Genomic DNA, 23,396 nt, shown 5'->3' with positions numbered 1-23,396 from the left:
GGAGGAGGCGGCGAGCCGCGAGTGGAATACGCGATTCCGATGGCGAAGCTTTCGTTCGTGGTTATAGTTGTGTCCTCCGGGTAACAGTGACTGCGTAAGTATAGATGGTACAGTGAAGTTCGAGTCGTGTACGAGTTGCATAACACGGTCTGATAGAGTGTGTAGATATATATATATATATATGTACGTATATGGATGTCGTCGTGCGAAGGGAAAGTGGTCGAGAAAAGGGGGTGGATAAGAGGAGGTAGAGTTTGGAACCTATTTTAGCTCCAAGCTCATCCTTGGCTTCCTTCTACGTCTGCATCGAGGATAATAAGAAAGAAAAAAAGGACGAAATTAAACGACGGTGGGAACGAAGTGAACCGAAGTGTTAAAAATGCTGTGTCGTTGGCTCGCCCTCCTGATACTCGCTGCTTTTCTCCTGGTTATCGAAGGGATCGCGGTCACTCAAGGTACGTGTGCGTGTATGTGCGTGTGTATGTTTGTTTGTATGTGCGCTCAACATCTCACTGTCATCTCGGTAAATTCGTGGAACGTGCACGAAAGAAGCACGTTGTTCTTACTTCGAATTCATCTGAAGCATCCCGTTTAAGAGCTTCCCGCAGCTTGTTCCGGATGCATTCGCATGCATGGCTCAGAGTTTCCAATGGTTCGGCCAACGGTTTAAGAAGGATTCCAGAGGGGATGTTATTCGATAATTCGGTATTCATACGGGGCGAATTTAACGAAGTGCATGAGAAGTGTTGCAAAACGGAACGTAAAAGTGTGAGAACGTTCCGGTTTTGCGGTTGAATAGATGCTTCGTTTCCAATGCATGTGTTAAACAACGTGATCTTTGAAATATCTTTGTTCGAGAATTTTCTATTTTCTATTTGTTTGACTTTTTTCTTTTTTAATTGTTTAAGATATATATGATTATTGTTACGATTATTTTGATTGAAAGTGTTAAGTGATCATCTTGAAATATCTTTTTAAGAAGATATCGTTATCAATATTAATTTTCTGATAATAGTGTTTATCATGTATTTATTTCGCATTCAATTCTTTTATAAATGATAAGAAATTTTAAAGAGTTGAAATTGTATATTAGTGATTCTATAAAAATGTGAAAAAATTATGCGATAATTTTTAAATCCTTCTCAGGATTGAATTTGCAGTTCATCGTTGAATTAAAATAATAAATAGTATTTATTATAATTACGATGCAATAATTCTCTTCTTAAACTTCCAAATAATGTTATTATTTCGTGAAATATAATTTACGGCATACTATCATTTAGAATTATTTTTGCCAGTGAATACTTCATCCGACACTCATCTTGTAAATTGAGGAACTCGGAGGGAAAATTTTTATCTTTAGAAAATTACGATTCAAGCTGAATTTGAATGGGGGAAAAAATATATATATTCTTAATTTTAAAAGATGCGTTAATACACAATCTTAAAGACTCGGAGATTTATCATTCCTTAAATGAATTCGTATCTTATCCGATTTTCTCTACTTCATTTCGTGTTTAAATAAATGCACTTGTACCACATTTTCCACAATACTTCTCAATTAAAAGTTTTTTAATCTTCCATATTGTGCGACCACATATACGCAGAAGCAGGAATAATCTCGACTATACGACGAATCTTTGCACATTCAAAGTTTTTCGAATGAATATTTAATCAGTACGATATAAATTTAAAAACATCGCGATAAATAATATATTGACCTTAAAAAATATTAAATTGTATATGTTATAAATATATTTTTATAACGAAACCAAAATTAAATATTTTTACATTACTTTAAAAAACTACTTTTCAAGAATTCTTAATTTCAAAAGTTTCAACATTCATCAGATTTTACCAATTCATTTACCAATTTTCAAACTTCACTTCCTTTTTTAACTATTTTCTAACTGTACTACAATACTAATCAAAAAACTACTTTTCAAGAATTCTTAATTTCAAAAGTTTCAACATTCATCAGATTTTACCAATTCATTTACCAATTTTCAAACTTCACTTCCTTCTTTAACTATTTTCTAACTGTACTTCAATACTAATCTCAAATTATCCCCATCGCATTCACCAATAACTCCCCCTTCCATCCATAAAACACACAATCAATTTCGACGTCTTAACAACTCGGTACACAGAGGCGCTGCATTAAGACGCATCATTCACCCCAACATCTTTCTCCTCCACCCCCTGTCTCCTAATGCGGCTGCTCGCGGACCCACCAACCGTCTCGCGGGCTATAGTTTATGAACCATATAGTTCGGAAGGGGAGACACACCCGGCTTAAGTTCCAAAACCAGAAATTTCATCTACCGCCATCTCGTCCCAATAATACCTCGCGTATTATTATCCATCCGACGTTATTCCATCGATTCACAATTCGATTTCGTTTAACGAGTAAAAGAAATGACGTTTAACAAGCGGGACTAGGGCCGCAAGCCGCGGTTCATTGACGATGAACAATTGCGCCACGATCGCATTTACAAATTAAGCAAGACGTCAGCGAGGAGCTGCACCGATGCTAATTGAATAATTAAAAGTCCGCTGTGGTCGCCACGTCTGTCCAGTGGAAAATGCAATGTCCGTGACACGGTGGTGACACGCTGCGGCAAAGCAAATAATCGCCGACCGTAATTGTGCAATCAGTGGAACAGAGGCTGCTCAAGTGGTCTCACGTGTAACGTGTAACGTGTGGGCCAGGAATAACCGATTCGAGTTGCACGCGATTAAATATGGAATCCCGTCGATACACACCCTCAAACAACGCGTTCGTCGCGATACGTTTGTTCGCCGCGTTAACGTTTTACCAGTGGTGTAGTGTTGAGAGAATAATCGAGTTTTTTATCGTTATATTTATCCCTAATTGAAATATTGATTGAAATGCTTTGATATTTTGTCGAGAACGGTTTATTATTAATATATTCAAGATAAAAATGTGTTTATATGGATATATTTGTGACATATGTCGATTATTATATATCGAATCTTGTAAAGTTTAAAAAAGATGAAAGTAGCACTTACACATTTTTAAATTTGTACATAAATTGTAGATTGTAGATTGTTTTTTATTTTATGATCCAACTATACGTGATATAAGTATAATAACTTAAAAAAATAAGGAATCTAAGTATTATTCGGTCAGATGATGAATATTTATAAAATACTGATTAAATTTATGTTTATAATTTATACTTTAATATATCGTTGGTGTATAAAAGAAATATGTCATGCAGAAAATTTGCAACATGTATCACCATAGTAATTTCTCCATTTTTTTGATACGAGAATTGAAAAAAAAATTACATAAAATAAAAACGAAATATTGTATAAAATGCAATATTCAGTTATTTTGTTGGAAATTTCTAACCTTTGTCGAAAATTTTTCAATATATTTCACTGTGATATTCAATTTTTAAAAAATATCATATTCTATATCACAATTAAAAATATAAATTGTTAATACAATTTCATATTATTCAATTAGTTCATTCTATTCTATAATATTAAATTACATTCTTATATAATTTATTTAAATCGTTAAAAATTTTTTCGAGAAAATTTAATTTCAATTTTACGAGAAGGAAGAATTTTTTTTTTATTGAAAATTTCGCTACTACTTCTTTTTTATAAAATTTAAAAAAATTAAATAATAAATAATTAACTTACATTTACGAGCTTTAATTTTCAATGTTGCAATTATAATGAAAAATTTCGCGGATTTTTTATTTTTTGATACACGTATTGTTCCTTTCTAAAACAATATGCATAAATTATCGCATATACGTTCTTTAATAAACATTACTTTTACATAAATTTAAACTTTTCGATTCTTAATAGAATCAATTCAATGTTTGTTGAAAAGAAATCCAAACTCGGAATGTTTGAGATTAGTTCACGTGATAAAATATTAAAATATTTGAGATTGATATTTTCAAGATCAGCTTGGAATCATGAATCGTGTTGGACGTGCACTTTCTCGTGCCTGATCTGAAATTCCAATGGTGGAAACATTATGCGTGGTTCTCTCAGACGCGAAATTATTTATGAATTATTGAACGTGTTATGTTGTTTGTCGTTGGATTTGTGGAAAGTATCTGCGTCAAATAATGCGGGAGTATAGTAGATACGTTTTCCGTATATATTAAATTTATTTCGAAATATCGAATTTCGATTAATATCAATCAAGGAACGAAAATCCTATAAAACATTTTCCATCGTATAAAGTCCAGAGAGATATATTGCACTTCATGTCGCCTTTTTTCTTGTTAATTAAACCGATTAGGTGGCAATTATTGGAAGATAAGGGAAAACTGTAGATAACAATCGGCTAGAAGACTTATTGTATTGGATTACGAAGAAGAAAAGTTGCAAGAAACTGAATACGATACTGCTTCAGAGATAATATCGAATTCTTGGAAGATTTAATGAATGCTATATAAGTTTATTTCTGATTATAATTGAAGATTGAATAATAGACACGAAAAATTGCATACTTTGTAATACATACATACCAACAGAGATTCTTATCTCTTATTTACGATTTATTTTTATAAAATTAAATTTAATTGACATAAAAATATCACAGCATGGTATAAAGCATAAATTTAGATTTCTATTATTTTATTGATGATTTTAAGATTTTTGTATCCAATTTTCAATGTAAAAAATCTCGCAGTCAAATTATCTTTTATATGGATAATTCGAACATATCGGAGTTGATTTTCTAATAATCTAAAATATTGCTAGCATATTTTTTTTTTTATATTGCAAAGTTACGGACGTGTCTATTGATTATCCGGTGATGAAGGCGACGTAATGGTGGAAGCAGTATTAGGGGAGATGACGATGCTTCGTCATAGTGGATGGAAATTTTACGTGAAAAAAGGAATTATGGTTGTACATCCCACCAATCTTTTATTACCATGCACCTACTTCGATAAACAAACAAATTATTATATCTCTACTCTTCTCTGAATGTTAAATAACATAATACGAAAATTGCAGCAAAAAGAATCAATAAACTGCATCTTTCAATTTTAACATTACTTGAATTATTTCCCTACAATTAAAATGACTATAAATAATACCTTAAAATCTGTAAAAACATTAAGGCAATTTTATTCAAAAACTACTACTCAAAAAAAAAAAAATAGAAAATTTTCTTTTGAAATATAATTCTTACAATTCCTCATTCTTTTTTCATTCCAATAAGTAAATTAAAAATTACAAATTGAAATCTTGTCATAGATCTCATCAAAACGCGTCGACAATCCCGAGAGATACAATAAAAATAAGAAGAAACGAAGCTCGAGGATCTGGAGAAACTGCCAAAAGATCCGGAGGCATTCAATTGCCAAGCGTTGCGGATAAAGTCGGCACGTATTAAAATGCAACTTTGAGCGGGCGTGAATCTGAAAAATCGATGAATCGTGGGTGTACGACCGAGCTCGGGCTTACAAATGGTCGGATCTTTAGACGATAACCAACTTTCAGCACGCGGGCACGCGGGGTAAAAGCTCATTCATCATCGTGTACTTGGGCGCAGCGCATTGTCCGCATCACGTGCACGCGCCACGGGAACATTAAATCGATTCTCGTTCACGCGTGATTTACCGCGGCGAATTGAATCGTGAAGAGGCTCGGGATGCTTACGATTTTTCCTCTGTAATAATCGTCGTGCCATCCCTCTGTCGAGGACAGAGGGGATTTCGCGCAAAATCGCGAAATTATTTTTCATCTCGATCTGAATACGAAATATTTGTGTTAATATCGTGTTAAGGATTGTTAAGGATTTGAAATTTTATTGGATGATTCTGTTGTTTTGTTGCGTTTTCGAGATTATGATAGGGTTGATGATATTAGGGTTGCTTAGAGTATTTGGCATTTTTTCATTTTTTTCAAGAGAGATACGTTGAAACATTTCAGTTTTTAAGTTAATTAGAAATTAGAATTGGAATATTGTATTAATAATCTTGTGGAGGGTTATTTATTATTGAAATGAAATATTAATATATGTTTATCATCTTTTTTTTTTAATATGTGTATATGAGAAAGAGAGAGATTAAAATAGGGTTAAAAAACTTCATAAATTTTACTTTTTAATACAATTTGATGTTTATTTTGTAATTTTTGAAAGGATCATTAATATTTTTTGAATATCTTAAAAGAATAAAGAGAAAATCTATTATTTCGATAACTATCTGAAAATATAACAGAAAAATTTAATCAATTTTCAATTTTATTCTGCAAATAAAAAGAACAGTAAATTTTATTCATCTCTAAGAGAATAAAATTGCTTAATTTTAAATTCGTTTTAATATTTATCTAGTTCTACTCTATTTTAGTTCCATTAGCTCTGTCTACAATCTATTTACGATCTATCCTCTATGTCTGATATTTAACAATCTTAATTCAATAAAGTCACTTCAATCACTTCACAGTGTATTTTAAAAACTTGATATACGTACGTATTTACATATCCATCACTTAAAAGTAACGTTTTCATTTGTCTTCTCCATTTGTCTCCCATATGTCTAAGTTAATTCATTCTTTTAAACTGAAACTGTAAAAAGATTCATAGAAGATGAAACAACGATCTATACATTGAATTAAAAATCTCTTCATCTTACAAACGATTTCTCTGAAATGATATCGAGAATAAATCAATAAATCACCTGTCAAAGTTTTATGCTTGTATTAAATCATGTTTAAATTTGCAACATTTATAACATATCTGATTTAATCAAAAATATCTTGATTTTAATTATTTTGCAAATTATAATTCTTTTGATTTCTTATATAATAATATTCAACGTGTCAGAGATTCAATTAAATTATTTATCATCAATCTATTACAAATGTCGATCAAAAAGCGAAATAACACTGTTTTCACAGCAAATTCTGAAACACGAATCGAAAAACAAAAACGAAATTTCAACCGAGGATTACACTCCAAGTCTACAATTATTTATTTCCTTCTCTGTCTCTTATTGTCTCATTGCATCACGTGCCAAAAGTCGTTTAGTGGTTTCTTTTTCCTCAGGATCACGAGAATTTTTAGAGAGAATCGTACACGACATTGCTTTGTCTCGCCTGATCCAACAAAATTTCTTCCTTCGATAATCGAGGAAAACTTGTTAAATTTTCTTACATCGTTCGAAACTTGTTCCTTGGCAGAGGAATTACGATGAAAACAAGTGGTTGATATAGCGCAAGAAATTATTTCCAGATGCATTTGAAAAATGAAGTTTCAATAAAGTTTTAATTACAACTTCGTTTTACGTCCGAAAGGTTAAGTAGCAAGTTCTGTGCTCTCATTTTTATGAAGCTTGGAAAAGTCTTTATTCTTTAAATTATCTTAAATTTGAAGTGCACGAGCAATTATTAGGATTTTAAAAATTAAAAAATTTATGAGGTTATTTCGACAAATGAATTAATTGAAAATGGATATTTATTTCAATATATATTCATTTCAAAACTATCTCTAATCGAAAAAGATAAAAATATCTAATATGAAAAATATTAAAAAAATTTGACAGAGAAATGGTACGAAGAAAAATTAACCAAAATTTTAATTTTGTTCAGATCTTAAGTCAATTTCTAATGTATTACAAATATACTTACAAGTTTATTACAAACTTTATTCATCAGATCAAAATTAATTTGAAATTGCTCGTGCTTAAATCTTGTAAGCTTACTATTATACCTCCGAAGGAACAAACAAAGAACGAAGAAAAAGCATGATTATGAAAACATTTCTTATTATCATCGAACAATAAATAAATTTAGGACTGGCGATGAGGAAACTTTACCTTGAAGAAAATTGCAAAGAAACATTTAACTATCATTAAACTGCGATTCGAGAAAATTTATTATTTGATTCTTACTGAAACTGATAGCATATGGTATCCTTAATTTTAAATTATCAGATTTTAAATCAAACATGAACGTTTTCATGAACAAATCTAAGCACTTTTTACTAAAAGACTTCTAAGACTGTTTTAAAACTAAATACATAGTTTTATACAATTTTTGTTTGCAAGTTAAATCGAACTATTTTTAATTATTATTCATTTTTTGTTCACTATTCTTCCGCATAATATTATTTTTTCACAATAATTTTTATTTTCATCGAAAATAAAAAGACTTACAAATTAAATTAGATTAAAAAGATTATTAGATTCACGAGCTGTCTTTACTTGTCATTTCAATATGAAACTTTCATGAAACTTTACCCTTTAATTTTTCCAAAAAGATCCAAGAGGAACAATTTATATATTCGACCAGATCATGAACGAATATCGCAAATTATCCGATCTATTTAATCCCAAATCATGCGTCCAACTGTCAAGCATCCACTATCGCGTACAATAAACTGTGCAATGTAATTTGATTACAATTAAAGCGCGCTATTTTATTATTATTAGGAACGCGTGAGCACGAGTGATGCGAGCAATAATAGAATTGTTCGACGTGCCAATTGAACCGATAAGATAATAACACGATGAATAAATGCATCGAGATAATTATCGAGCGAGAAAGGGGGGAGGAAATAACATAGGCGCGTGCCATGGAAAATATTAACGATGGAACACGTCTGTGGAAATTTCCTCGCAATCGATATCCCCATATCCCTCGAGGACGACCTTCTCGAGGAGATGAACACCTCGTCGCACAAAAATCTGCATAACCCTTCCCCTTTGGTGGCGATCATAAATCATCGTTGACCGCCGACACTATGACGCGAGACTTTTGCCTTTATATGTCGCAAAACCGTGCTCTGTTTTATGCATTGCGTAAAGTCTGTCTTTGCCACTCGATGCGCCCCTCTCTCCTCGTCGTTGCGCTCCCTTGTTCGTTGCCTGCCTACAATTTTGCTGCACTTAATTCATTTCCGTGTGTCGCAAAAGAAAGTAATTTCAATCCCTTTAGCGAATGAAACGTGCGATTGAATTATAAATTTATACGACGATGATCAAATTTAGTTATGTAATCGTTGATCAAGTTTGATTGATACTTTTGTTATTTTTTGAGAGGAAAATTCTGGAAAAAGAGATTGAGAAAACGCAATTATGAACGGAAGATTATTGAAAGGGGAATTTAAAAAGTATAGTTTAATAAAAGGAAACCGATTAGGCAATTTTCTTTCTTTAAGTAGTAGATCGAGGTAAAATTTTTTATTGTGAAAATTCATGGCATAAATTTCTATAGAACGAATGAACGAAAATTTATGCAAAATTAATCAATATCCTACAGTTTCAATCATAAACGAGAACTTATAACAGTTCACGCGAATTCGAAATCGATATTAGAAAATGTTTCGACAATGGTCAACGTCTTATTGATATTGGAAAATGTATCGCAAACACGTAATATATCGATTTAACAGGCGCAAGGGATAGGTGTATTAACGTATACAATAGGACATTAAGTAAACCGTAATATTGGTACAGGGATCGTTCGATTAGTAATAGTTTAATGACGACAATTCTCTGATAATGGCCGTGGTATTAGCGTTCTCCTCTGCCTACGGATTGTTGCATATCAGATTAAGATTTAGACCTGCCCGAGGCATTGCTAACTTCGAAACAATCTTGCGTATGTGTGTGCGTATATGCACATGCATAGGTAAGCGTTACAAGAGACCTAACGTGTTATGTACAGTCAAAGTGTTGTCTCAAGTTCAAGAACGTAAGCTCCAGGATACACAGATTTAACGTGATTAAACTTATCGTATAATGTTAGCATCCTTTTCTATATACAATGATCTATAGTTTATGCACATATTGAAAAAGTTTTCGTCCGATTATAACTGGCCCTATTCATCTCTCTTATATAACTCCATCTCCGTATTCCGTTCGTATTATTAAAATGATTATTACATCGAAATTAAAATATTAAAATATTAAAATATCGAAATAATCCTTTATCCTTGATATCTTGATTAAAAATTCCTTGACATTAATTTGGCGCGAGAAATAAAAGAAAAAAAATTGTTATGCGGAAATTTCATATTTCAGAATGCAGCAGAAATAGAGTTAGAGTGGGAAAAAAGAGGGGGAGGGAGAAATTTATTCTCATTACCACTCTAAAAGCATACATTACAGGGACAATTTTCGCGCGTTCCCGTATCTACCGTGAAACTCGAAAAGTATGTGGCTCGATTACGAGTACCTTACGATATCGATTTCGAGGAGTTCACACTATCGGTGATTTTTATCGAAAAATACACTGCCGTATAACAGTGGCACCGACGGTTCTTCATCAATGATGCGAAAATCGTCCCGCAATAGAGGCCACGTTTACGATACTTCTTCAGGTCATAAATTACCTTTTTATAACACCATTTCACAGTTCTTTCTCGATGGCTCGTGGCATCGCGAAGAGTTTTACCAGATATCACTGGCAGATTTAAGGACATCGTTCCTTTAAAAATCATTTTGTAAGAGAAAGTTGAGAGAGAAAGAGAGAGGAGAGAAGAGGTACTCTCTGTAATCACGTATATCGCTTTTCTTCCGAAGCTTATCACTGGCGCGCCAGTTTCTAGGAATTACCAGTCATAAATTTCCAACTTTCTTTTCTCGAAAATCGCGATACTTGCCTGTGTATTTACTCTATCTTTCTATAACGATAGTTGAAAACTTTTATTCCAAGTTCAAAAGAGGATAGAGATAGATTTTCACCACGATACATTCAAATTATTATTCAAAGTTTTTAATAATTCCTCTTTTTATTCGCTGTAATTCTCAGGAACACAAAAGACGAACAAATACGTAACTTGATTCTAAACGAATCCGTGCGATCAATGATAAAAAATATATAGTATATTAAGATATTAAAATTTTTAAAAATAAAAAAAAAATCGAAGAAAGTATTCACAGCTTCGAGATCTCAAAATTAGATATCATAATGGAACATATATTGATATTAATCGTGCCATCCAACTGATCGTAAATTACTCTCCCACAACATCGAGACACGCAGTTCTATCCCAGTTTTTGCGTTCTCGTTGATACACCCACTACGCGTTCACGTCAGTTTAGAGAGGACTTGGCTATGCATGGAAAATGTCAAGCAACTTTTTCAACAAAATATTCCAGTCGTACCGCCCTCGATAATGATTGATGCATCGAATGCCCACACACTGCGGAAAGGGATCCAGAGATTTATGGCTCGATTCTCTTGGATAAAGGGAATCTTTTGTTATAACCGGCAATGATTATAGGACACGTATATAATACGTTCGTGGATGATGCGTAATTAGAAAAACCGAAATTATGTATTCGGTTTTTCCTCCTTTCCAATCGTCCACTCTCGTTTACGATCCTATAAACAGGAAGATTAACCTAGATTCTCTTTCAGATTTTTTTAATCAGCCTTTTTTTTGTTCCAGAAATTGTGCTCCGTGAAACCCTAATATATTCTTGATGAACCTTTTGTTGTTCTTTTCGAATATTCTTCTCAAGGAAAGGATATTGCATGTTATTCAATATGTATATAAATAATACGATCGAACACAACAGTTAATCATTTTTTTAATAATTGTTTAATTGATTTTATTATTCTAGTTTATCTAGTTAAATTAATATTTTTAAAGTGTTTTATTTAAGAATAAGATAAATAAGGGAGGAATTGGATGTTATGAAAAGTATATTATAATTATAAAATAACATTTGCAGCTATTCTGTGATAATTTCAAAATCTTTTTCCATTATCTAAATATATTCGAGTAAACATTGGGCATATAAATTACCAATTAATAATCACAATTAGATAATCTCTAGAAAAAAGAAAAAGGAATGGAGAGCTTCTATCTCAACATAATCCAGACTTTATTCCAAATCGTATTTCGACGAATATCCCCCTTCTATATTCATTATGCATTAGATTGGTCTTATATAAGTACGATAGACTATTATACGGAAGATTAGAAGAGAGGTTTTAGGATCCTCGGATTTTAGGGGTCTCGATAGGCCCAAGATTATTATCCCATATCCCTTCTTAATAATAACCTGTCAAATCTAATTTATCTAAATTAACAAGTTACACTCCAAAGTAACGTGACAAGGATACGTTTCACACAAATATCCATCCGTGTTTCCCATAAAATAAATAACGCACTACGTTGTAGAAACGATACAAACGAGAGAGAAAGGATTCCGAATAAAGCTGTGCCCTGTCAATGAAGAAGAGGAACGAGAGAAACGAATTATCCTTTAGCGATATCTGTTTTAAAACAAGGGGGAAAGGGAAAAAGGAGAAACTGAGAAGAGATAAAGAGAGAGAGAGAAAGAGAGAAAAAAAAATAAAAAAATAAAACTGGAAACTGGAAACCAGGATATCCCTGCGTATATCCACGACTACGAAACTGCTCGATAAATTTCTCCTGGCAGCTCGACTTTTTTCCCCTCCTGCAGACTAAGCTTTTTTCGCAAATTGAAACTGATCATGCGAGGCGTGCGTCAGGTAATTACGGAAGCAGTGTCCACGAACTAGGCGGAAACACGGGCGGCCCCTGCGTAATTGTGTCGTCACAGCTTTCCTTCCTTTCTCTCCCTCCGCTTTTGCCATTCGGTAATTAATGGACCGGTATTTTTCTTCCACAATGGTTATTTCTCCGTTTTTTCGAAAACGTTTCGACGACGATCCCGAGAAATGAAAGTTTCAAATCTATCGATCAAGCTCGTCGAACGCCAGTGTTTATCCCGATGATCGAATTATAGGAGTTGGGAAATTTTAGAGATTAATTTTTTCCTTTTTCGTTTCATTTTTAACTAAATTTAATTTAATGACGATTCAATTTATATTAATAACGCGAGTCGACTTTATTTAATTATACGATTCGTTGAAACAATAATTGAAAATGGTAATTAATGCGCGAGCAAGTAGTAAGTGTGCAAAATATATGTATACCGTTAGTGAAACAACAGCAATAATAAGTTTACAAAATACCGTTTCGAATTATTATCAAATACTTTCGTCATATATAACAAAAGTATTTTGAAAATGAAATGACATATATATAAATTTTCTTTTACGATACGACAACAAGGATTGTTAAATTAAATATTTAAAACTACGACACGAAATGAAAACAAACAGACATAAATCAGATCGAACTTTATCGTAAAATTCAATTAATTATAAGGTCGGATACGAATATTAAATACTTTAATTAAATCCAAATACTATCGAAGTACGGGTGCACAATTCACGGTTCGATGATGCGGTCATATATTTCCCCATCCATGCTCAGGCACCCCTAAAGGCACCACCACCCCAATACGTGATGGCGGGCGCATTGGGGAGGGAGCCAGCAGGCTACCCCTAAAACGGACAATCCGGATAATCTCGCGCAATGAGAATGATGACTCCGGCATTCTTTCGTCTCCCCCCTCTATCACAAAATCACCGGCCGCCATAATTACACGATCGATTCGAGGGGAGGGGGAGAGGAGGGAGGGAGGGAGGGAGGCGACAAGGATTCGTTGAATGGTTCGTTATTACGTTTCAATTAGCAAGAGGCGGATATTTACGGTAATTGCGATCGGGTCACGCTGTCAGGAATTATTCGAATAACGAGTGGTGGACAAAGATAAACGGGATCCGGGTAATTTCCTACTCGTGACGTTCCACTTCTTATTGTTTCGAAATTAACTTGGTCAGTTACCAGGGATTTGTCCAAGAATTTCAATGGGGAAAGTTAATTAATTCCGACCCCGTCGGTCGATCCCCTTTCCCCCTCCCTCGATTATTCACCACCTCTGTGGCGAATAATGTCAGGTCTCGAAACGTCGAATTGTTTGTCTTAAGTCTTGTGTGTGAATAACGAACAACGTTGTGCGAGGATGTTAGCTTCGTTGGAGAGTCTCGATAATAGTACTTTCAGCATTCGTGCTTATTGATTTTGTCTTGGAACGATTTGTGAATTTAAACGGTTGGAGTTGTTGGTGGATTGGAAATTTCTAATTTTTCTTCTTTTCTTTTTACTCGTGCATAAATGATTCAGATTTGATAAATTGATTGAAAGTACTTAAAGTATCCTACAAAGTTATATAAGTAGTTATATAAGTAGTAGTACAAGTCAAACAATGACGAGATTAATGGTACAAGTGTCAATTCGCAAGACAAATTTATTATTACAAGTAACTTACATTTTCAAATTTCTATAGTGCAGTTTTAAATTTTAAATTCACGTCTTGGTTCATAATTTTCTTGACCGCACGAATTACACAGTTATAGGTACATTGTTTAATCCCACTTTATATATAATTCATTCTCGTCTAATAAATTCACGAAACTGAAAACGGGCATAATAATAAGCCCTTGAAATAGTTTAAGCAAAATTAATACTTAACGAGTAGTGAACTGGACAAAACGTTCGCGAAGGGAGACAAAACTCTCTTAAGAGATTCGACATGGCCCGTGCGACAACTGTATAATGAGCTTGTGCACAGTTAATAATAATTACCGTGTTTCGTACGGTCGATATGGAATCCCATGCATATAGGAGAACACGGCGATGTTTGAAGTGCAATTTACAACGTTTCATCCAACAAGGGAAATTAGTACTTAGAGACGTTCGATATTCGTCTTTAAGAGTGTAACACTTTTGTAACACTTTGACGTTGTGGATAAATAACATTGGTACGCGTGATTATTTTACATAACGAGATATTTCTGTCGAGTTTTTACTTCGAGTTTTACTTCTTTTTTGTGTTTGAGATGATAACTAAATAAAGAACAATAATTAGTTGTTCTGCGTTTCTCAATTTCTGTGAATCTCATACGTGCGACTTCGTCGTCGACTTCGTCTACTTGGCTGACAAACGATTGAGATATACTATTTGACCTAGATGTCCCATTCTACTTGTCTGATCAATGATTGATGTACGCGACTGACTATGACTATTCTATTCTACTAGATTAAACGCGACTGACCTATTCTAGACGTCTATTCACGACGGTCTTGTTCTACTTATTAAACGTGACTTAGTGACATGATTAGGTAAAAATTAAGGGTAAATCTGGTTAGAAAATTTTCAAGCGATAAATATCACTTTTAGCTAGATTTTAAATATGATATGAATAACGTGCATGGAAACATTCGCCTCGTTGCAATTTACTTAATAATTACGTAATTATATAATTATTTATTTTGTATCCCGAGCAAAATATTTTTTAGGATAATAAATTTAAGTAACTTCTTTTAAAATCTTGAAAAATATTTTAATTTGGAATTAATTTTAAAACATTTATTTATGTTCCCAAAAATATCCTTTTCGGAAATATATAAAAAAAACTATTCTTTCGAAAGAAAAAAAAAAAAAAGACACGCTAGAAAGAAATTTCAATATTGTCTTCGATCGTTGAACCTTTCGTTCATCCATCGATGAATTACAATTACAATTTCTTGCGTAGAAAATTGAGATTTAATGCGAAATCCATTTTTTCAGAGTCCATTGAACATTATTGCCGATTCGAAAAGAGTTAAACGAAAATTCCTGTTTTTCCGTCGATACGTTATATAGATATTTGCCGCTACGATTTCAATATTCAATGGCTAAGTGGGAGGAGTGGAAATTTCTGAAACGAGATTAATCTTTTTTTTTCTTTGGAAAAAAAAAAAATTCATCCGATTCGAACATTTTCGTTACGGACTTAATCTACGCTCCATGATATAATGAACCGTCTGGCCTTCGAAGCAAAAAAAAAAAAAAAAAAGAAAAATGGTTTTTTGCCCCTATTAAAATTCCAATCGGTTCAATGTTTACGCGTGTCCCCCGTAATCCTCTTAAAACCGTTTCGCAGAGTTAAAGCGGGCAGAATTTGTATTATTACCGACGTTATTTCGCCCAATTTTCCCGGTTTAACCCTCTATCCCGTCGATTCTTTATCGTAAAACGAAACCTGTAGATTCTCGTACCATCGATATTTCGAATATTCATACGAGCGTAGAACTTTTCTGGATAAAACTGAAATTTACACAAGCCGCTTTACGGATCGCAAATACGGATGTTCGACGAATAAAGTACGAAATTCGATGACGTTGATTGAAACGGTACACGGAGTGAATATACGTAAATACACGTAATTTAGGATTTTAACGATAAAAAAATATATATATATATAAATTATTTTGTGTATTGAGATAACAATGAGAGGGGCGTTGATTCGTTTAAATCGAATATTAATTTAAATCGATGGTATGACGAATTTTTAAAAATTCGAAACGAATGTAATAATTCTTTGATGATTTATAAAATTTAAACGAATCGAGAATTAAGATGGTAAATGATACGATCGATTGAACGAGGTTGAGAATAATAATTTGTATGAAATTAGGAATGGAAATTGTAAGAAGCGATAAATTCCTTTTGATTTTAACAATTGACAGAGTTTAAATGATTAAAGCAATCAAGTATAGAGAGGAGGAGAGTATGGATTACTTAGTAAGCGAAATTTATTTATTCCATTTTCCATTATCGCTAAACGAATCGGAGAAACTTTGATAGAGGTTCAAGAACCAAGAATCGAGCATACGAATGGTCAGGCAAATTGACTGAATGGAATACTAACGAAGTGAACGAATCGGAGAAGTTCATGGATTCAATTGACTAATTGCTATATTCTTTTTATAGTATATCTCCGTTTCCTCGATTCCTCGTTGTGCAAAATTCATTATCTTCGCTTTTCTATCGATTTTTCTCATATCTGTTCCAGAAATACGTAATCTTCTGTGTTTATTTTAATTAAATTAAATTAATAAAATAAATAATTTTATAGAATTTTAAATAGAATTTTATTATAAATTAAAGAAAATGATATTTAATGCTTGTCGATTTTCAAAATGCTATTCAAACTAAATGGCTCAAAGAGATGAATCTAAATTCGTTTGAAAAACTTTTTCTTGATTTACTTAAAGAAAGATCCTGAATTCCAGCAAACAAACGTTAAGCTATTCTAACATTTACAGAAACTTCTAACTTCATACTATCCACGATTCCCTTTACTTTACTCTAAAATATTTAACCTATGTATATTCCAACAAATTCATCTTTCTTTAATTTCGCTTTAAAAAAAATTTAAATCGTAATTTCTATTCTTAAAAATTACTCAAAATTACAGTAAAAATATTAAAAAATTTCGATCGCAAAACATTCGAAGTTCCAATAATAACGAAACTTACTTATTATTCAATATCAAGTTCCAGTAACAAAATTTACATATTCAAGAACTCGCTCAACAAACTCAATTATAACACAATATTTCAATACTTTATTTTCACCAGTCTCCCTCTCGTAAATTAATCATCCATTATCCCAAATTGTCCAATCTCGAAATCTAACGATTCATTCATCTTTCTCTCATCGTTCTCGAACAACTTTGATCAATCATGAAAATTCCGGAATAAACGGGAATCTCGCAACCGCGAGAATTAAATCGTAGTGCGGTTAATTTGCAACTATCAGGATTATCGGGCTGTTTCCATGTCGTTCGCCCGCATATAACAGTGATGGACATCGATGATTTCCCGATTCGGCCATCGCCGAGTAATCTCTATCCATCCATCGTTTCCAGTTATGAAACGATGCAACGAGTCGTGAAATCATTGTCGTAAATTTTCGCGGTTAAGGGGAAAAAGAATCCAGTGGTGGTGGTGGGGGAATTAGTTTCATCCCCTCCAGGGCTTTCCTTGAAAATCATCGCGCTCCGCGGCAATTGGCAATTTTCATTTCGACCTACGAGAGGAGGAATGTTCTAATTCTCTTCTGTTGTCGACTGGATTTCTCCCTCCCCTCCCTTTTTTTAATCCTTGGATCTGGAATTTCAGCGAATTCGAGGTCGACGGTTGTTGGATTCTTTATCATTTCGGATTTGGACAGGGGGTAAGAAAATTTGGGGCGAACGTTTGGCTCGGTGACCACGGATCAATGCAACATGTTTTTGGATAGAGATTGTCGCTTCCTTTGTGGAAAATTTGTAATTTGAAATTTGAAAATGTGATAATAGTATAGTTAATCTGTTATTGATTTTCTAAATTTTAATAACGAAATCTATCATTATTTATAATTTCGATAATAGAATTCTTCGATAGAAGATTCATCTATTTTAAGTTTCATATAAAAAAAAGTCTATCAGATTCAATAAGAAAATTTGCAAATTTTTTGAAGTTTGAGCGAAAAAATTGACGATTTGAAGATCTTGACGAAAAGACCAGATACTCGAAATTAGGACAAAAGATGAATACGATTCGTGATTCGTATCAAGCTGTAAATTTAACATTCTGTATTAAGAGATAGTTGAAATTTTACTTCCTGCACTATCTTAATATAGTACAGTTCCGTTGATAAAATCTGTCCATTCTGTCCACGTAGCTTAAAATGATCCAATAAAATTCCTACGCATGCCCTATGTAAATATACATACATTCCATTTTATCTTCTTGATTGTTGTTATAAAAAACGATATCGCGGAATGTAAAATACATTACGGATTATTACACCGTGTAGTGAACCATGACGGCAAAGATTTTATCCAAATGCCATGTAATTGCACAACAGGAATGTTGAAGGGAATACCAAAGAAATTTTTAAAACTTACTGTAAAGTAGAAAAACTTTACAGAAACGACTTAATTACTGGTAACAACAATTACAAAAATTAAAATTATGTTTAATCACGTATATTATATTTAACTTTTAATTTTGATTTTCCGATTTTTCGTCAAAATCATTTTACGTATAATTTTAAATATAATTTGTTTATTGGCGGATAACGGATAAACAACGAGAGAGAGAGAGAGAGAGAGAGAGAGAGAGAGAGAGGGAGAGAATTATCCATAATGAATAATTTATTGTTACCTCAACAACTAGAGTCTACCTACGTTCGCGCGTTGATACATGTTGGCTGCGTACATTATAGTGGCCATTTGTACGCAATGGTAGTAGCTTCGTCAGATGGTCACCGTGTATAGTGGCTATTTGAATACAGAGACAAGTCTCTGGAAAGCCATTAAATGCGGCCGATATTATATTACACGAAAAATTTAATGAATTAAAAATTAAATTAAATTATCCAATTCATAACAATATATAGTAGCAATATATGCGTGGAATAATTTTCAAGAAACAATATCTGAATTAAAAAGAACAGAGAAAGATAAATATTTAATAACAATATTCAAATGGCTATGATATATGATTGTATAATTTTCATATGTAAAAAAATATCTAATATCAACGAAATGCATATAATTAAAACTCTTTCGAACGTGCAATAAAAGCTCATGGTATCGCGTTATGGGAGAAGTCTTTGGATTGCAAAAAACGATCCCGATTTCCAAGTTTCTGAAAAGAAGTTTCCAAACTACCCTTCCATGTCATATCTTCAATGGACGTGTAAAGAGTGGTTCTTTGCAAAAATTGTCCAACTATGGGGGAAGATTTGCAACTTTTAAACCTGACAAATCCTTTAGCTACTATCTTAACTATCTTTACCAACCCATTCCCCTCCCCCTTCTGTCTCACGTGATCGAGAATCTTTCCTTTCTGCGCGTAAGAAATTCTTGGCAATTTTCTAAAAAGCTTTTGTACATTGAACTTGTCGCAAATCCGCAAGAAAACACAGTAATAATTGCAAACTTTTCAAATAGTGGAAAGTACTTGTTCGTGACCGATACTACGCTACTAGATTTTATGATTTCAACGATATTCTAGTCTCGATGATTCGACGAAAATAAACGAAAATTTTGTAATAAAAAAGAGATTTCCAATTTCGCTCGCAAGATTTTTTTCAAAAATAAAAAAAAAATAGAAACAATAAATTATAATAAACCGATCGAAATTCCTAATACAAAGAAATTTTTATTCGTATTTTATTGCTCTAATCCTGTTCATAAAAGTATAAGTTTGCATAAATATGCATGCTCTGTTAACTAATTGTAAAAATAAAAATAAAATTCGACACTACTTAAAAATTAAAAAAAAAATAAAATTTTTCTCGTATAATGTTAAACGAAACAACATTCGACAAGAATAATCGGATTAATGCGATATTGTCGCTGGATGCTGGTACTTATAAGCTAAAATTTCCAAATCTTGTGACGCATTCATCATCCTCGACGAAAGCTCGTAATGTACACCTGTTTACGTTACAACGTCTCGCGTTTTCAAGCTTAAGCGATATAACAAGTGTTTGCATGCCGTACTTCACGAAGATAAGTCCGATCACATTTCAACGTCATCCAAAAACGGGCAAAAGGACTCTGAGAAATCGACTGGCTTCGTATCTTCGTGTTCCTGTTTTTCGAGGGGTTAAGATTGCTCGATATTTCAGGAAGGTATAATAAATGATTCATGAAAGCAGATTAAACATAGTCGATCAATTTTAATAACCAGAAAAATGCACGATACATCATATTCCCCTTAATACCAAAACGGATTATCTAGTGTTATCGAGCTAAATTATCTCGTTCTTTTTTTTTTCAAACGTGATACATTTCATTTTTATCAATCAGAGCCAAATATATTAACAAAAGATTATCAAAAGATGTAGCAAATGCATAATGTATATGGATGAACACTTAACAAACGCATTTCCTTTTCTACATTTTTCTTTAATCGCAAATGATCGTCTGATCAAAATTATTAGAAATCGAACACGAATTACGAATCGATCGTCTCGTTTCCACTGTAAGGGCGTACGCTGAAAATTTCATACACGACCTAATAACCCAACCAACGAGAAATATGAAGCGTGCAATCTCATAATTGACAATAGTATCGTGTAACGACATTCGTGTGACCACGTGACAAGCCCAATTATCCGATGAGCCTGTATTCCCCTCGCTCGTTGCGCAACGTTCCAATCTACTTGGGAAACACAACCCTTAAGCACGCGTTTCGATTGTTAAGAGCCTTCTGCCATCGTTTCGTTCTGTTTCGTGCACGTGCACCCGTCGTTTATTCGGTTTATCGCGACCCGGCGACGAACCATCCCCCGTACTTACCGGGGCGAAAATTCCGTTCACTGTCGAATTATTTCGCTGAACGAACTATCGAATTTACACGGGCGTTAACACGGACTTCGGTTGCACGTTTCATTACGCGCGATAACGGTGTACACTACATCCCGTTTTAACGAGCATTTAGTACGTTTACATTGAAAACATACAATCGTTATTAACTTGGTTCTCCAACATTAATTTCGTTCCTTCCTAATTTTACTTAAAACTTGGAAAATTAAAAGTTAATTGAAACGCAAATTCACTTCAACTTTGAGAATGGTTTCACACGTGTTTAATTCACTGTGTTAATTTATACCTGTAATTCTGAATTGTTCGAAGTTTATTACGAGTTGGTGTTTAGTTTTTACAATTTTCAATATTTATATATATGCCACGATATTGGTCGATAAACTTTATAGCCTAGTGAATTTTCACGTAAAAATCGCGAGAATATATCAAAAATTTTGTCATCAAAACGTATGCTCGGAACGTACACGGGATCATGCTGTTGAAGCCACTTTTTTATTCATCCGAATATCTCGATTCGTTGCCGAGATATAAGGATTCGAAGTCTCTATAGTACTTAACGCAGTGCAGAAATTGTGAATGGTGGCGCCATCTAGCGACTACATATTTTTCCTAGAAATGCATAGTATACGTTTTTTCAGGAATCGCATTTGTCGTTTGTCTGAAGTTTGAGATAGGTCAGTGAAAGGAGGTGCGAGCGAGAGAACCGAATAAACGATAAGGAGAGAAATAATAAACGATTAAAAATTACCTTTTCCTTTACACGACGATATCTCGGGAACCGGAAGTGATATCGGGATAAATGAAAAAGCGTTTTAAAGAGGAAGGTTCCGCGCTCCAATGATCGTTCATTCGTTTACCGGAAGTCAATATCTTGAAAGTTACAGCGGTTCAAAGTTTTCGTAAATTCAATAAAGTTTAATCCAATTACGAAGGTAAACTATATAATAGATATATTAATCTTCGAAAGAACGTCATTACATTTACATTTATTGATTTTATTAAAATTTTTAAAAACGTCAACTTCTTTTCTCGGCAAGTTACAAAATATTTAATATTTCGCAATCTTCTCGTATTTTATAATAATGTTTAATTGTTGTGTGCGAGATCGATTCACGTATGAATAGAAAGACTATTGCTCGAAAACAATTGTCAAGATATAAAATGTTTCGGGAAACGAAACAGAGGGGGATATTTCGTAATTGTTCGTTTTATCCCCCGCTATTTTCATCTCTCGTGGGGATATAAAATTTCAAACTGTTTAATCTGCCGGCAAACATTCTGCGCAATAAAAAATGGTTGTTTCCCTGTATTCAAAACGGGGAACGCGAAATTCATACGTTAAATGGCGCTTTTGTCGACAAGAAAGCGGGGAACGCGGCGATAAAATCGTCGGTTCGAATCTTTGTGCGTTCACAATCAGAAGTAGGACGTGCAATTAGTCAAAGTTTGTATCGGAAACTTAACAATTATATTAACAATCAACATTGAACTCAATGGAAAAATAACGGTGAGTATAATTCCATAACTTACGTCTGTTTCATTCTATATACACATATATATCAAAATTAACAATTAATCCATTAATTTTGTGATAAAAGATGATATATAATATTTCCTAATCCTATTCTTTATAAAAATTATAAATTATTTGAAAAAAATAAAGAAATTATTTGAATATTTATAAATATCCTGATATCTACGAAAGATGTAATATATATAATTTAAAATTTAAAACATTTTGTATAGGAAATAATTCGTTAACAAATAAATTAAAAAGTGAATTAAAAAGTGCGAAACATATTGCCATTTTTCGAAATAATTCCTACGAGAAATTAAATAAATCGCAAGATGAATTTTTTTCTTCGAACATCGTGTTTCCAACAACTACACGTTCCAATCAAAGTACCATCTTTCTATAAAAATCACGTTCACGATCACGAAAATATCTCGTCCAAAAAATGTGATTTACATGAATCATATACGCGTGACATTATATCTGAAAATTCGTGTATATATCTATCCACGAGAACGATCATCTCTCGACTTCTCAATTGAGGGATGGTTATCGGTCCAATTAAAAATCATTTTCGCAGCTTTTTGTTTAATCGTGTCGCTCCTCCATCCACTGGCAATTACTTTTCATGTTCCAACACTTTTCATTAATTCGCGCTACTTGGAAATTGGACTAGCAGGGAAAATGCGCCGCTTCGAAAAATACGAATAGAAAATATATATCGTGGCACCGGATCGATTCAATAAGAAATTGGAAAAAAAAGAAACAAAAGGCAAACTACATTTTTTTCATTTTTCTTTTTTTTTTTTTTTTGAGCTTGGTATAGTTGCATACA

General features: G+C 33.0%; 1 protein-coding gene across 1 annotated transcript in view; it reads left to right on the top strand.

Moving 5' to 3' along the window:
* Positions 1 to 217: 217 nt before the first annotated feature.
* The window catches only part of LOC122713540 (zwei Ig domain protein zig-8), a 416,620-nt gene continuing 393,441 nt past the window's right edge, over positions 218 to 23,396 (top strand). Inside the window, exon 1 of the mRNA XM_043934103.1 lies at positions 218 to 455. Coding sequence (XP_043790038.1) covers positions 380 to 455 — 76 coding nt within the window. The 5' untranslated portion in view covers positions 218 to 379. The remainder of the gene's footprint in view (positions 456 to 23,396) is intronic.

This window comes from Apis laboriosa, unplaced genomic scaffold, assembly GCF_014066325.1.
Source record: "Apis laboriosa isolate Shangri-la unplaced genomic scaffold, ASM1406632v1 scaffold24_cov149, whole genome shotgun sequence".
Lineage (NCBI taxonomy): Eukaryota > Metazoa > Arthropoda > Insecta > Hymenoptera > Apidae > Apis > Apis laboriosa.
This window is presented reverse-complemented; position numbering and strand designations above follow the sequence as displayed.